Genomic DNA, 13,871 nt, shown 5'->3' on the forward strand with positions numbered 1-13,871 from the left:
CTTTATTTACTTCCTCCCACAGCTGGGACAGAAGCCCAGGGCCCCACAACATTGCTCTTAAGAATCCCCACTGTGGGCTCCCCTCTTCCAGCTGTGGTCAAGCCCATCTGACAGCCTTTGGCCCTAATAGACACCAGCCGTCCCTTCCCTAGATGGCAGTATGTGGGCCTTCCCAAGGGTTGTCTCTAGGTGCATCTCCCAGCATGCCTCTGAGCAGTGAGGCCAGATTGACAGTTCCTGAGTCAGGCCTGGCGTGGAGCAATAATGAAAACTATGCCTTGGGCTGAATGGGCATTTAGTGCACATGGTCAGGCACTGATGCACTGCGGTCCACCAGGCCTGTGCTTGGCATTGGGATGAGGAGCCTGTGTTTCAGCTCCAAGGAGAGATGTGACAATCCCCATTTCAGAGATGAGAAAACTCGCCTCAGAGACAAAGTGACTTGCCCGAGGCCACAAGGAACAAGTGGGAGTGCTAAGAGCAAAGCTGGAGTCTGACTGCTTTCCATGCCGACACTCATCTGGTTCATCATGGCTTCCTGCAAGGCCTCTCTGCCCACATTAGACACCAGCGTCATGCCTTTCCACTGGACATCCCTGACAGCTCCTGCCCCTGGTATAGCCAAGCCAAAGCAGGATTTGACTTCCGGTAGCACCGAAAGTAAATACTTGATAACACAACTGTTCTGGGACAGAATGACGCTGTAATCAAGGTGCTATGGCTGCCCAGAAGTGATGACTATCAGCTGGCACCAGTGGCTCACGCCTGTAATCCTAGCTACTCAGGAGGCTGAGATCTGAGAATCGCAGTTCAAACCCAGCCCAGGCAAGGAAGTCTGTGAGACTCTTTTCTCCAATAAACTACCAGAAAACTGGAAGCGGTGCTGTGGCTCAAGTGGTAGAGCACTTGCCTTGAGCTGAAGAGCTGGGGGACAGCGCCAAGGCCCTGAGTTCAAGCCTCACAACTGACAAAAAAAAAAACAAAAAGAGAAGAAGAAGGAGAAGGAGAAAGAGAAGGGGAAGGAGAAGGAGAGACTATCCAGCAAGAGAGACCTGGAGAAACCTGGGCAGGAGGCAGTCAGCTGGGGTCCTGAGAATACATAGATACTGACCAGGCAGAAACAGGAAAAACAGTCCAAACAAAGAAGGACCAGTGAGCAAGGGGCTCAAGGCTTATGTGCCTGGTCTTCACCAGCTGGATGCTTCTGGACAAATCTCTCTCCCTATCTGAACCTTAGTTTCCTTCTCAGTAAAATGAAGGTTCAAACTACATGCTCCACCCACAGAAGATTGTTTTTAGGAGCAAAGTATGCCATGGAGACAAAGAGGCATTATATACAGACCTTCTCCCTGCCACAGGGTCTCCTCTGGACAGGCTGAGAGGCCAAAGCACAGGCAAAGGTCCCAGGTACTGGAAGGGTAGGCTAACCTACTCTGCCGTTCAAGGGAAGTTTCTCCTAATACCTGAGGTTCCCCAAAGTCCACAGTCACATCCTGCCTGAGCTCGGGCCAGGGGAGCATGAGGGATCTGAGAGGGATCAGGGTTTCATAAACAGGAAGAGAGGAGGGGAGGGGGGAGACGCTCTGCTCTCAAAATAGACCTGAAGGCGCTTCAAAGGGGTCCAGCTCCGGAGATAGCTGGAAGAGGGGGCCCGGGATGCCCAGTCCACTCCCAGGAAGGGAGGGAGGCTGTGTGGAGCTCCAGTGTGCCTGAAGATACCAGGAATGCCCAGGTGTGGATGGCATCCCAGGAGCGCTTGCGCTGCACTGGCTGTCTACGCTATAGTTGCCAAAACCCCGAGCCCCCTTTTTGCTTGAAATGGACAAAATAAACAAGCATTAAACAATACTGTGCCATAAACCTTGTTGGAAACTTTTTTTTTTGTCGGTCGTGGGGCTTGAACTCTGGGCCTGGGCGCTGTCCCTCAGCTCTTCAGCTCAAGGCGAGTGCTCTACCACTTGAGCTACAGCGCCACTTCCGGTTTTCTGGTGGTTTATTGGAGATAGGAGTCTCACGGTCTCTCCTGCGCGGGCTGGCTTTGAACCGCGATCCTCAGATCTCAGCCTCCTGAGTAGCTAGGATTACAGGCGTGAGCCACCAGCGCCCGGCATTGTTGGAAACTTTTAATGTATACATATCTTATATGTCTTCCAGGTGGCTCTAAGAGGTAAGTTCTAGTCTTCTTTTATAGGAAGAGTCTGAGCTTGGAGACACAATTACTTACCCCAGGTTAGAAGCAAATAAGACAAAGAGGAAAGCTTTTAAACTCAGGATGCTGCCCTCCCCAGCACCACCCCCACCCCCCACCCCCCGCCCCATCTCCTCTCCACCTGAAAAGCTACCTTCTCTTTTTCCTGCTACCCAAATCCAACCATCCAAATGCCAGCCAACTGCTAGCCCTGCAGGGCGGATAGTCAGGGGCCCAACAGCTACCCAACTCTTCTGCCACACACAGCAGTGACCATCTGTCTGGTCCATGCTCAGCCTGGTGCTCAGATGCCACCAGCTGGGACTTGGATGTGCTAATCTCATCATGCAACTGAGAGAAACGTGGGCACCTAGAAGTTGGTACATATCTCTGCCCAGAACAGAGGTTCTATATGCCCAGGACTATGTTTTTCTCTTGCCATAATACTTGCCACATGGCTTTCCTATTTCCACCTTCCCTCCAAGAATGAGGGTTCCCTATAGCTAGGGAATGTTGACTTCATGTAAGGGTCCCTCAGTTCCACAACAAAGTGCATTGAACGTCTAATGAAGGGTAAAATGCTAGCTCATGCCAATACACAGCTATGAGATCCTGAGCGCCCCCTGGTGTATTAAGCCCAGAAGTGAGAACTGAGGGATACTGGTCTGGTGCAAGAGATGAATGAGCTGGTTGGTGCCAGGGGCTGGAACTTCAAGTCATAGTAGCCATGATCCTCCTCTTCAGGAAAGAATGTGGGCATAGTGGGAACTAAATGCAAAGCTTGTGGTATGGTGCTAGGTGAGAGTTCCCCTTTCTTCCTTTGTGGCAGATTCTTGCTGCCTTACCATTTCCAGCCTTGTCTCCCTTCCTACTCAAGGATCTTTTGCTCCAGGACAGGAGCCATAACCTGGGCAGTGAGCGGAGGTTCCCAGGCTGGGCACGCTCCTGCCCTCTCCCAGGAACTGGAAAGCCTCTCTGAGGCCGGCAGTGAGAAGTTACACTCACCACCAGCTCCTCAAAAGCTATCAACTCCTCTATAACCTTCAAAACAACAGCCCAAAGATCTGAACCCCTGGCTCTTTACTAGGACCCACAACCCCTTTACTTTATTACTAGAAAACCAAGGGTACCAGGCACTGGTGGCTCACACCTGTAATCTTAGCTACTCAGGAGACTGAGATCTGAGGATCATGGTTCAAAGCCAGTCATGGCAGGAAAGTCTATGAGGCTCTTATCTCCAATTAACCACCAGAAAACCGGAAGTGGGGCTGTGGCACAAGTAGTAAAGTACTCACCTTGAGCTGAAGAGCTCAGAGACAGTGCCCAGGCCCAGAGTTCAAGCCCCATGATGGGAAGGAAGGAAGGAAGGAAGGAAGGAAGGAAGGAAGGAAGGAAGGAAGGAAGGAAGGAAGGAAGGAAGGAAACAAGCCAAGGGCATGTACATGGAGAAATGAGTCTCCAGACATGGACAGGAATAAACCAAGGGGTCCAGGCTACATGGTTTACTGACCCCATACCCATGGCTCTGTTGCCAAGGTAACCAGCAGAAGAGGGGATGGGAAAGCTCTATTTCCTACCTTGTCCCACCCCACTCAGCCCAGTTACCTTATCTTAGGAAGTTGAGTCAAGGTAAACAGAAGGACCCACCCAGATTCCATCTCAAAGGTCAAGCTGTGGTGAGTCTGGGCTCGGCAGGCTCTAGCGAGAAGGCAGGGCTGGTGGCAGGAAGTAGAGCTGAGCAATGTACTGTACATGCAATCACCCTGCTGGTGCTGAAGCCACCGTGTGCAAAGGAATTACCATCTCATTTGTCCTTCGCATCACCCCTGTGGACTATCTTTTCTCAACTGACAGAGAAGGACAAAGACTCAGAAAGGAGAAGAGCTTCTGGGCAAATGATGGAGATGGAGCCAGGACTTAAACCCAGGTTTGCCCACGTTTGGCTTCTGCCCAGTGGTTTCCAGTAACAGAGATGAGAAAGCCAAGGCCCAGAGAGAACAGGGGATTCATCTAAGGTCATACATACAACTGTCACCTAGCCTTGGGTGCTTTTAGTAACACATAAAACCAGCAACATGGTCTGAGAGGCTGTAGGAAAGACCTGGGGGAAGCAGAGAAAGAGGGAGAGGGGTTGTTCCTCATCCTATGAGCCACTTGCCAGGGACTGGGCCTGGTTAGACTACAGAAGCTGGTAGGTTCCCCTCGCACTAGCATTCCAGCTCATGGGTCCAGATGCTTCTAAGGCCTTTGTCATGCCCAATCCTCCAAGAAGCTTAATGGAGGCCCTCTCTTAAGAGCTACCCAAACCCCATGAGTAAGTAAATCTAGGAAGTGTCTGTACCAGTGTGGGTGACAAGTAGCCAGAATTCCAGCCTGGACCCTGCTCCAGACCCCTGGTCTCTAGCCCATGAAATGGGAAGAATGGAACAATTGGGTTCTATGCCCACAGATGCCACTAGGATTAGGTGGAATCAGAGCAGGAAGGCTGAGCTGTACACAGAGATGAGAGGCCAGGGTCTCTGTGTCCAGGTGGAGCAAGGACAGGCCTTTCTCCACCAAGGTCATGCAAACAGTACCTCCATATCACTAGCCCAGGAACCTGGCCTTGATCCTCACCTTGGATGGCTGAAGTCCAGCTTCTTCTCCTGATGCCTGTCCATTCTGGAAAGGAAAATAGAAAGAACTTACCAACCTGGGGAAAGTTGTATAGCGGGGACACCCCTCCTTGGCTGTTTCCAAGGTAGGATCAGGAGTTCTAGTTGGGTCCCCTCTCCCCACCTCTGCTTTCACAGTGAGGGTGCAGTACCAAGACCTCTGGTAACTGCTCACAAATCAGGCAGAACAGTCCCATGACCAACCTTCTCCCCTTCTTACTTTCTGCCTAGCACAAAGAACTGCCTCATCTTGAAAGAACTAAGACAGCTGGGTGCTGGTGACTCACACCTATCTATAATCCTAGCTACTCAGGAAACTGAGATCTGAAGATCGAGGTTCAAAGCCAGACCAGGCAGGTAAGTCCATGAAACTCTTCATCTCCAATAAATTAAAAAAAAAAAAAAAAAAAGAAGAAGAAGAAGAAGAAGCCGGGCACCGGTGGCTCACTCCTGTAATCCTAGCTACTCAGGAGGCTGAGCTCTGAGGATCACAGTTCAAAGCCAGCTCAGGCAGAAAAGTCTGTAAGTCTCTGATCTCCAATAAACCACTAGAAAAGCGGAAGTGACACTGTGGCTCAAGAGGTAGAGCGCTTGCCTTGAGCTGAAGAGCGCAGGGACAGTGCCCAAGCCTAGAGTTCAAGCCCTAAGACTCACACCAAAAAACAAGTAAACAAATAAAGAAAGAATAAGTAAAGTATAACAAGACAGACTGGGCAACTCTTTTGCAAATTAACCAATTATGAGAGGCCTCAATTTACCAATCTGTAACATAGGGGTGGTTAATTTGACTCCCACAGAGTTTCTAACAAAGGCAGAAGGATTCAAAGTCTTGGCCTGTCCAGCCCAGAGACAATGGCTGCCCTGGTTTTGCCTCACTCTGGGACCTCTTCCCTCCCTTTGTCCGGTGGTGATGGTGGCCTCTACTGGATCTCAGCGTTGCTTTACTGTACCACTTGCCTTACTGAAGGGACTATTTACACACAGTTCTACCCTTCCCAATAAACGGGGAGTCCCGTGAGGGCAGAGACGAGGGCTTGGTGCTAACAGCTTCTCTTCTGAGCCTCTGCTGCATGCCAAGTTGGGCTCAGAGCCTCATACCTGTGGCATCATTTAATCCTCATATCAACCCTGGGGGTGGGGAGGGTGGGGATAGGTCTTGGCCCCATTGGCAGAGAAGGAAACTAAGGCTCAGAGGTGAGCAGTGATGGTACCTAAGATCATACAACTGAAAAATGGGAATTCAAAGTGGTCCAAAATCCAAGGAGTGCTCATTGAAGTTCTGCTTGGGAACGCCCTCATCCCAGCCAGAGAGCTACCTGCAGGGAGAGGCAGGCACTGCAGCCCTCTCCCAGTAATCCTGTTTCTTCCAGATTTCAACCCAGGTAGGAACTAAAATCCAGGGGTGTACCAAACCTAGATTATCTGTTCCTGTGTGCCAGAATGATGAGTAACTATCACAAAGCCTCCTGGCATGGAGTGTGTGGTAAGACAAAAAGAAGGTTTCCAACAGTTAGAAGACCCAGCCCAGGGCAGGACAGGACTTTGGAGCCACGAGCTGGGTCCACAGGGCAGCTGTGGCCTTGCTTGGCAGCAGTAGGCACAGCTGTGCTCTGCCTATTACATAATCTCCCTGCCCCTGGGCAGCTCCCCATTGTTACTCCAGAACATCCTTCCTGTCCCCCTGAGTCCCTTCAATGCCACTAATTCTCCCCAAGAGCCAAGTCTTCTGTGGATCTCTTCAGACAACACACACACACACACACACACACACACACACACACACACACACACACACACACACACACACACACACACACACACACAGAGCTATGTCTCAGCAGCCTGGGGTGAACAGATAGGTTGGTCAGGAATGCTTTTGTAAACTGAGTTCCAGTCCACCTAGCATTCTAGACTTTTTTTTTTTTTTTTTTTTGGTTGGTCGTGGGGCTTGAACTCTGGGCTTGGGTGCTGTCCTCAGCTCTTCAGCTCTTCAGCTCAAGGCAAGCACTCTACCACTTGAGCCACAGTGCCACTTCTGGTTTTCTGGTGGTTTATTGGAGATAAGAGTCTCATGGACTTTCCTGCTGGGGCTGGCTTTGAACCTCGATCCTCAGATCTCAGCCTCCTGAGTAGCCAGGATTACAGGCGTGAGCCACTAGCACCCAGCCATTCTAGACTCTTGACATGGGAACTGTTCCAAACAATGATCACAGACTATCCATCGGTCTCTTCCCACTCCCAACCCTAATCCTTCTACAAATCAAGAGTGTCTGTTATACTCTACTCCACACTCAATATGTATTAAGAGCCTCAATGGAGCCCGAGCACCAGTGGCTCACATCTGTAATCCTAGCTAGTCAGGAAGCTGAAACCTGAGGACTGCAGTTCAAAGTTAGCCCAGTTAATCAGGAAAAAGCTACAAGTGAAGGTGTAACTCAAGTAGTAATGTATCAACCAGCCTTGAGTGAAAAAGCTAGGCAAGAGCTGAGTTCAAGCCCCAGAATTGGCACCAAAAATAAATAAATAAAAGCCAGGCACCGACGGGCTGGGAAGGTGGCTCAGTGGTAGAGCGCTTGCCTAGCAATGCATGAGGCCCTGGGTTCGATTCCCCAGCACCACATAAGCAAAAAAAGAAAAAAAGCCGGAAGTGGCGCTGTGGCTCAAGTGGTAGAGCGCTAGCCTTGAGCTGAAGAGCTGAGGGACAGCACCCAGGTCCAGGGTTCAGGCCCCACAACCGGACCCAAAAAAAAAAAAAAAAAGCCAGGCACCGATGGCTCACACCTGTAATCATAGCTACTCAGGAGGCTGAGATCTGAGGATCCTGGTTCAAAGCCAGCCGGGGCAGGAAAGTCCATGAGACTCTTATCTCCAGTAAACCACTCAGAAAGCTGGAAGTGGCACTGTGGCTTCAGTGGTAGAACACTAGCCTTGAGCTGAATTGCAGAGGGACAGCGCCCAGGCCCAGAGTTCAAGCCCCACAACAGACAAAAAATAAAATGAAATGAAAATGAAAAAGTGATGTATGCATGAAATGGCTGCTAGAGTAAACTAAAGAATGCCTATAAACATAAGGACTCTAACTGGTCTACAAATAGTAGCCATTATTGTTACTGGGTCCTGGTTTTTTAGCTAAACTTACTGAACTGAGGCCTTGATTAGAGCCATTTGTTTCACACCCCAAAGTGACTTAAACAAGAGCCTTGCCATGGCTGAGAATGTGGCTCAGTGGTAGAGTGCTTGCCTAGCATGCATGAAGCCCTAGATTCGATTCCTCAGTACCACATACACAAAAAAAGCCAGAAGTGGTACTGTGGCTCAAGTAGTAGAGTACAAAAAAAACAGCTCAGGGACAGTGCCCAGGCCCTGCGTTCCCTGAGGACTGGCATGAAAAAAAAAAAAAAAAAAGCTGGGAGCCAGTGGCTCACACCTGTAATCAATCCTAACTACTCAGGAGGCTGAGATCTAAGGATCAAGGTTCAAAGTCAGCCAGGGCAGGAAAGTCCATGAGATTCTTACCTCCAATAAACCACCAGAAAACCAGAGTGACACTGTAGCTCAAGTGCTACAGTGCTCGCTTTGAGCTAAAGAGCTCAAGGAAGCACCCAAGCCCAGAGTTCAAGCCCCATGACCAATAAAATAAAATAAAATAAAAAGTAAAGTAAAGTAAAACGTCAACCCAGCAAAGACCGCCAGAAGGACAGCGCATATTCTGTTACTCCCTCCCATCTTCACTTAAGGGAGTCACCTAAGGTCCCTGAGCTAGCAGGTAACAGCCATGGGAGCATAACTAGTCATGTGGCTGCAAGCTTAGATCCCTGTTGAGGGAAAGGAAGAGGTGTGTGTACCCAGAGGTGCCTGTCTCTTGAGCCTGGATGATTCAGGGGTCCCTGCCCCAGTTCCTGTTTGGCAGGATCACTGGCCTGGGTGCCATCTTCACAGAGCTCCATACCTCTAACAGCTGATGTACCAACTCCCTTTTTTTTTTTTTTTTTTGGGTCCGGTCTTGGGGCCTGAACTCTGGGCCTGGGCGCTGTCCCTCAGCTCTTCAGCTCAAGGCTAGCGCTCTACCACTTGAGCCATAGCGCCACTTCCGGCTTTTTCTTTGTGCTTATGTGGTGCTGAGGAATCGAACCCAGGGCCTCAGGTATGCAAGGCAAGCGCTCTACCACTGAGCCACCTTCCCAGCCCTGTACCAACTCTCTTATGAGGAGAGTGGGCAGCATGGAGAAAGGACGGAAGGGAACAGAGAGGACTACAGAAGAGCCTGAGTACCAAGAGGTTAAGAGTCATATTTCCTTCAGGTTTAATGGAAGGAAGAACTCATATTTGAGGGTGCAACCATAAAGACACAGCTACTGAGGCTCTGCCAGGCATTTGCTTTGGCCTTGAGTCTGTCACATTACACTGCAGAGCCTCAGTTTCCTCTCTGGAACTATAAGGGCAAGTCTGTCTTCCTAGCAGCTGCACTGTATTGCTTAGAATAATATTCATCCAGTAAGTGTTGAGTGAAGGAATGAATAAATGAATGGGTCAGAAGTGCTGGCCTTGCAGAATGAAGTCCTTTTCTAAAAATGTTTAGGGCTGGGGCTGGGAAGGTAGCTCAGTGGTACTGCTTGCCTTGCATGTATGAGGCCCTGGGTTCAATTCCTCAGCACCACATAAGTAGAAAAGGCCAGAAGTGACACTGTGGCTTCAAGTGGTAGAGCACTAGCCTTGAGCTAAAGACCTGAGGGATAGCACCCAGGCCCAGAGTTCAGGCCCCACGACCAACACCCCCCCCTGCAAAAAAAAAAAAAAATGTTTAGGGCTGTGGACATAGCTTAAGATATAGCTCGGAGGTAGAGTACAAGCCTAAGTATGCAATGCAAAGCCCTGTGTTCAATCCTTAGACTGGCAAAAACTAAAAAACCTGATACAGTACTACTCATGAGGACAGCTTCCCAGGACCCCTGAAACTGCTGTCCCCCTTTTTGTGGGTTAGCTCCATGTTGAGAAGAAGGGTCCAGGACAGTGGCTGCAAAAGCTAAGCAGCAGAGCAGATGGAGAAAGGCAGCACGTGTCACACAGGCAGGATGCAGCCCCAGGACCTGGGTTCTAAGCCCAGCACTGGCAGCCCTGTGCCCGGCTGGGGGCCTGGTGCCAGGGCACTGCCAGCCCTCAGCAAAGGCTGGACAAGAGCCCTGCAAGATGAAGAGTCTGCCAACATCCGGAGCTGCACTTGGAGTGCCTTCCACCTGGACCAATTTGAACCTAGTCTATGCCCATCCGGGAGCTTCCTTGTTTGGGTGGAAGATAGTAAGAAATACAGGTTCTAATCCTGGCTCTGATATGAATGCACATGCCAGTTCTCTAAGTTGAATTTTCCCATCTGAAAATGTAGTAATAATCCCTATCTTTAGAAGTTGTTGTGAAAATTAAAGTAACAGAGCTAGGTGCTGTTGGCTCAAATCTATAATCCTGGCTATCCAAGAGTCTGAGATCTGAGGATCAAGATTTGAATCAAGAATAGGCAGACAAATTTGAGACTCTTTTTTTTTTTTTTTTTCCAGTCATGAGGCTTGAACTCTGGGCCTAGATGCTGTCCCTCAGCTCTTCAGCTCAAGGTGAGCACTCTACCACTTGAGCCACAGCGCCACTTCTGGTTTTCTGGTAGTTAACTGGAGATAGTCTCATGGACATTGCCCAGGCTGGCTTTGAACCTCAATTCTCAGATCTCAGCCTCCTAAGTAGCTAGGATTATAGGCATGAGCCACCCGAGCCTAGCAAATTGAGACTCTTATAACTCCAATGATCCAAAAAGGCAGAAGTACAGCTGTGGCTCAAGTGGTAAAGTGCCACCCTTGAGCAAAAAAAAAAAGGAATAATGAATGCCCAACCCTGAGTTCAAGACCCAGTGCATTGCATAGGCGCATGTGCAGGCGCGCATACACACACACACACACACACACACACACACACACACGTCAATAGGTGAAGGTGTAGTGAGGTGGCAGACAGTAGAGCTGTGTGACAGGACCAAGCCTGGGGACAAGGCCAGGGAAAGCCTAGGTAGAAGCAGAATCCTCACCCACACTTGCAATGGGTTTACTTCACCTTGGCCACACCCTAGGCCAGGCCCTGCCTCCCAGCAGCCTATTTTCAGTAACATCGCAGTACAGAGGAGTACAGATCCCAGGCCTCTGCCAAATGTCCTTGCCAGTACCTCACCTGCCTCCTTCCTAGCCAGGAGCCTCCGGCGATGGCGCCTGTACCTGCAGGTCAGGCTGCTGTATCACTTACATGTCACCTGGGCTAAGAACAGCAAGGCCCTGTTTTCCAGTGAGAACAGCCCAACCGGAGCCCTGGCTGCCCCAAGTCTCCTGTTACCCAAACAATACCACCCAGTCCCTGGCACCTCCACAGAAGGGAGGAAGGGACATAGACAGCAGGACCCAAGTTCAGCACCCTCCCAGGCCCAAGGAACAGAACTAAAAGTTAGTACAAGCCCAGACAGGCTGAGGACTGCCTAAGGATCACACAGCACTTCCCAAGTAAAGCTCCTAGAAAAATCTTCCCCCTACTCTGGAACTCACCAGTCTCTTCTTACAGAATTCAGGTGTCCTCTACTCAAACTGGGATGAGTTTCCGGTTTAACCTGGCCCCTGGTAAGGCTGGCCCCTCAGGATTTCACAAAGGGAAGCAGGAAGTAGTGTCCCGGAGAATGAAGGCGCTTCTGGGTGTCTGTCTACTCTTATTACTAGTGAAACCGAGGGGAAGCACAGAGCAAAATCCCTCCCTAGACATTCTCATCCCTAGGCTCTTCTCGAAGCCTAGGTCGCAGAAGCATGCCTGGGCAAAGGAAGACACTTCTGAGCCTCCTGCCACCACCCCCAGGCCTTGCACCCAGTCTTGGTGTATATGTGCTGGGGAGGGGGGTGGTGAGGAGGGGCTGCGGAGGGCAGTGTTCCTCACCTAAAAGGGTGAGTCAGCGAGAGAACCTCTGAGCAGTCATGTAGGGCCTGTAAAAACCCCATGGCAAGAATCCCAGAGCAATTTACTCCAAATTGTGCCTTCAGGTTGGTTACCTAATCCTGCCGCGCCCACCCTACAATAGCCAGTGTTGGCCATCCCTTTAAAGGGGCAGCACACCCCAGGTGCTGGCAAACTAGGTATTCATGCCACCCATCTCCACCTGTGGCAGAACAGAAGAGGGGACAGAGGCAAAGGCCAGGAGCTCAAGCAGGAGAAACATCACCTAGGCACCAGGGTCAACGAGGTGCCCACCTCTTTCTACTCCCCTTGCCCCCAACAGCTTCCCTTCGGGATAGGTTCACCAGCTACCTTCCCAGGATGAGGCCTGGGGAAAGTTTTCAACCTGCCAATTCATGACTTGACCTTGACCCTGGGGTCACAGGGCACTGGAAAAACTGACCTTCCATAGGCTCAGGGCCTTTCACTACAGAATCCCCAGAGGAAGACAGGAGCTGCCTCTGGGAGAAATGAAGTGGCAGAGGCCACACTCCCCAGGGGTCCAGCCCTCACTATAGGAGGGGAGACAGAGAGGGAGGCAAACACAAGGTGTCCCCCCACCAGAACTAATCTTCAAAATGTCTGCAGGCTTTGGGGCCACTCTCTTCAGCATAGCCTGGGGCAGGGGATACTAGGTGTCCTCTAGCGCTAGCCATAGGTAGGGCAAAGGAAACTAGGAGTTTTAGCTCCACAGGGGTGGTGTCATCTCACGTTCCACAACTGCCAGGGATCCAGAGGGGCAGCCTCCGCTAAGGGTCAGCAGTGAGGAAACGAGGTTATCTCGGGGGGGGGGGGCGCAGAGGGCTGGGACAGCGTGGGAGGGTGTCCTATGATCCTTGTCCCTACTAGAATTCCAGACATCTGAGCCAAGCCTGGCCTGTCTGCACGGATGGAGGATCTATGACAGCTCCCAAAAGATGCCAGGCGAGTCAGGTCCTAAAGGTGTGGAGTGAAGGGGCCGGATCTCGGCGTCCGGTGGGGTCCCCTCTCCCGGCACGGGCACGGAGGTACTCGGGGCTGGGCGGAACTGTCCCGTGCACACGCACACCCGGAGCACAGGGGGGTGGAGCCGGGCAGTGTGGCAGGAGCACCGAGGGCACTCGCAGGGCTGCCGCGGCGCGCCCGCGCCGCCCCGCCCCTGTGCGGATCCGGGCTCGCCGGCCGCGGGCGCCCGTCCCCCCCGCCCCGCGCACTCACCTCCGGGTCCAGCGGCACCAGCTCCATATGCGGCCAGGGCTCCTTGAGCTGGGCGAGCGGCATCGCGCCGCCGCCGGGCCGCCCGCACTCCTCCGGCGGCCTCGGCTGCGCTGCCTCCCGGCTCGGGGGACTCCCAGGCTCTGCACCCCGATCCCGGCGCGCCCCCAAGACCCTCGAGCTCAAGCTGGGCCGTCCGCCGCCGCAGCCTCCGCGGCACTCGCACTCCGGCTCCCTCCGTCACCCCGCGCCGCCGCACCCATTGGCTACCTGGGCTGGGGGCGGGGCCGCGGAAGCCCCGCCCCCAGCCCCCGCGGCGCGGCATTCCCGGCGCGGACCCCCGCCCCCCGCCGCGTCCGGGGCCCGGGCCCGCCTCCACCGCGAGCCCCCTCGCCCGCGCCCGGCCCCGCCCGCGGAGCCCCCGCTGGCCCACACCTCTCTGGCGGGGGTCCCCGGGCGCGGGTCACGCCGGAGCCGCCCTCCTTCAGTTCTAGGCTCCCTTGGAATTCCAACCCGAACGTTCCTTCTCCCTCCCGCGGGAGAGGCTTCCCAGCCCGCCTACAAGCACGCAGGGTGGCCTGGGTCAGATCCCGGCGCAGGCTTGGGAGGAACCCGGGCCCTGCGGTCCCCAAGTCTTCGCCTCCCTGGAGATCCCTTCTACCGGCTCCTGCCCAGCGGCGAAGCCCTCACTGGGCTCCCCAGGTGATCACGCCCCGGTCCCACCGCCGTCCCGACCCACACCGCCCCCGGGGTGATTTCTTAGCACACATTCTGCGCCCTGTGTGCTGTGCCTGGCTTTGGAGGGCCCTCTTTTCAAGCCAGGTCTG

The 13,871-nt window shown here is 52.6% G+C and overlaps 1 protein-coding gene across 2 annotated transcripts in view; it reads right to left on the minus strand.

The window, feature by feature from the left end:
* Rps6ka1 (ribosomal protein S6 kinase A1) overlaps positions 1–13,274 on the minus strand; it is a 43,723-nt gene extending 30,449 nt beyond the window's left edge. Inside the window, exons 1-2 of one of the 2 annotated variants that reach the window (XM_070037554.1) lie at positions 13,048–13,274; positions 4,805–4,849 (exon numbers count right to left, since the gene is read on the minus strand). In XM_070037554.1, coding sequence (XP_069893655.1) covers positions 4,805–4,849; positions 13,048–13,110 — 108 coding nt within the window. In that variant the 5' untranslated portion in view covers positions 13,111–13,274. Of the gene's footprint in view, positions 1–4,804; positions 4,850–11,414; positions 11,588–13,047 lie in introns of those variants that run through there. The other variant, XM_070037556.1, reaches the window with a different exon arrangement.
* Positions 13,275–13,871: the final 597 nt, after the last annotated feature.

Source organism: Dipodomys merriami, unplaced genomic scaffold (genome assembly GCF_024711535.1).
Source record: "Dipodomys merriami isolate MVZ:Mamm:240054 unplaced genomic scaffold, mDipMer1.0.p SCAF_28, whole genome shotgun sequence".
NCBI classification, from domain to species: domain Eukaryota; kingdom Metazoa; phylum Chordata; class Mammalia; order Rodentia; family Heteromyidae; genus Dipodomys; species Dipodomys merriami.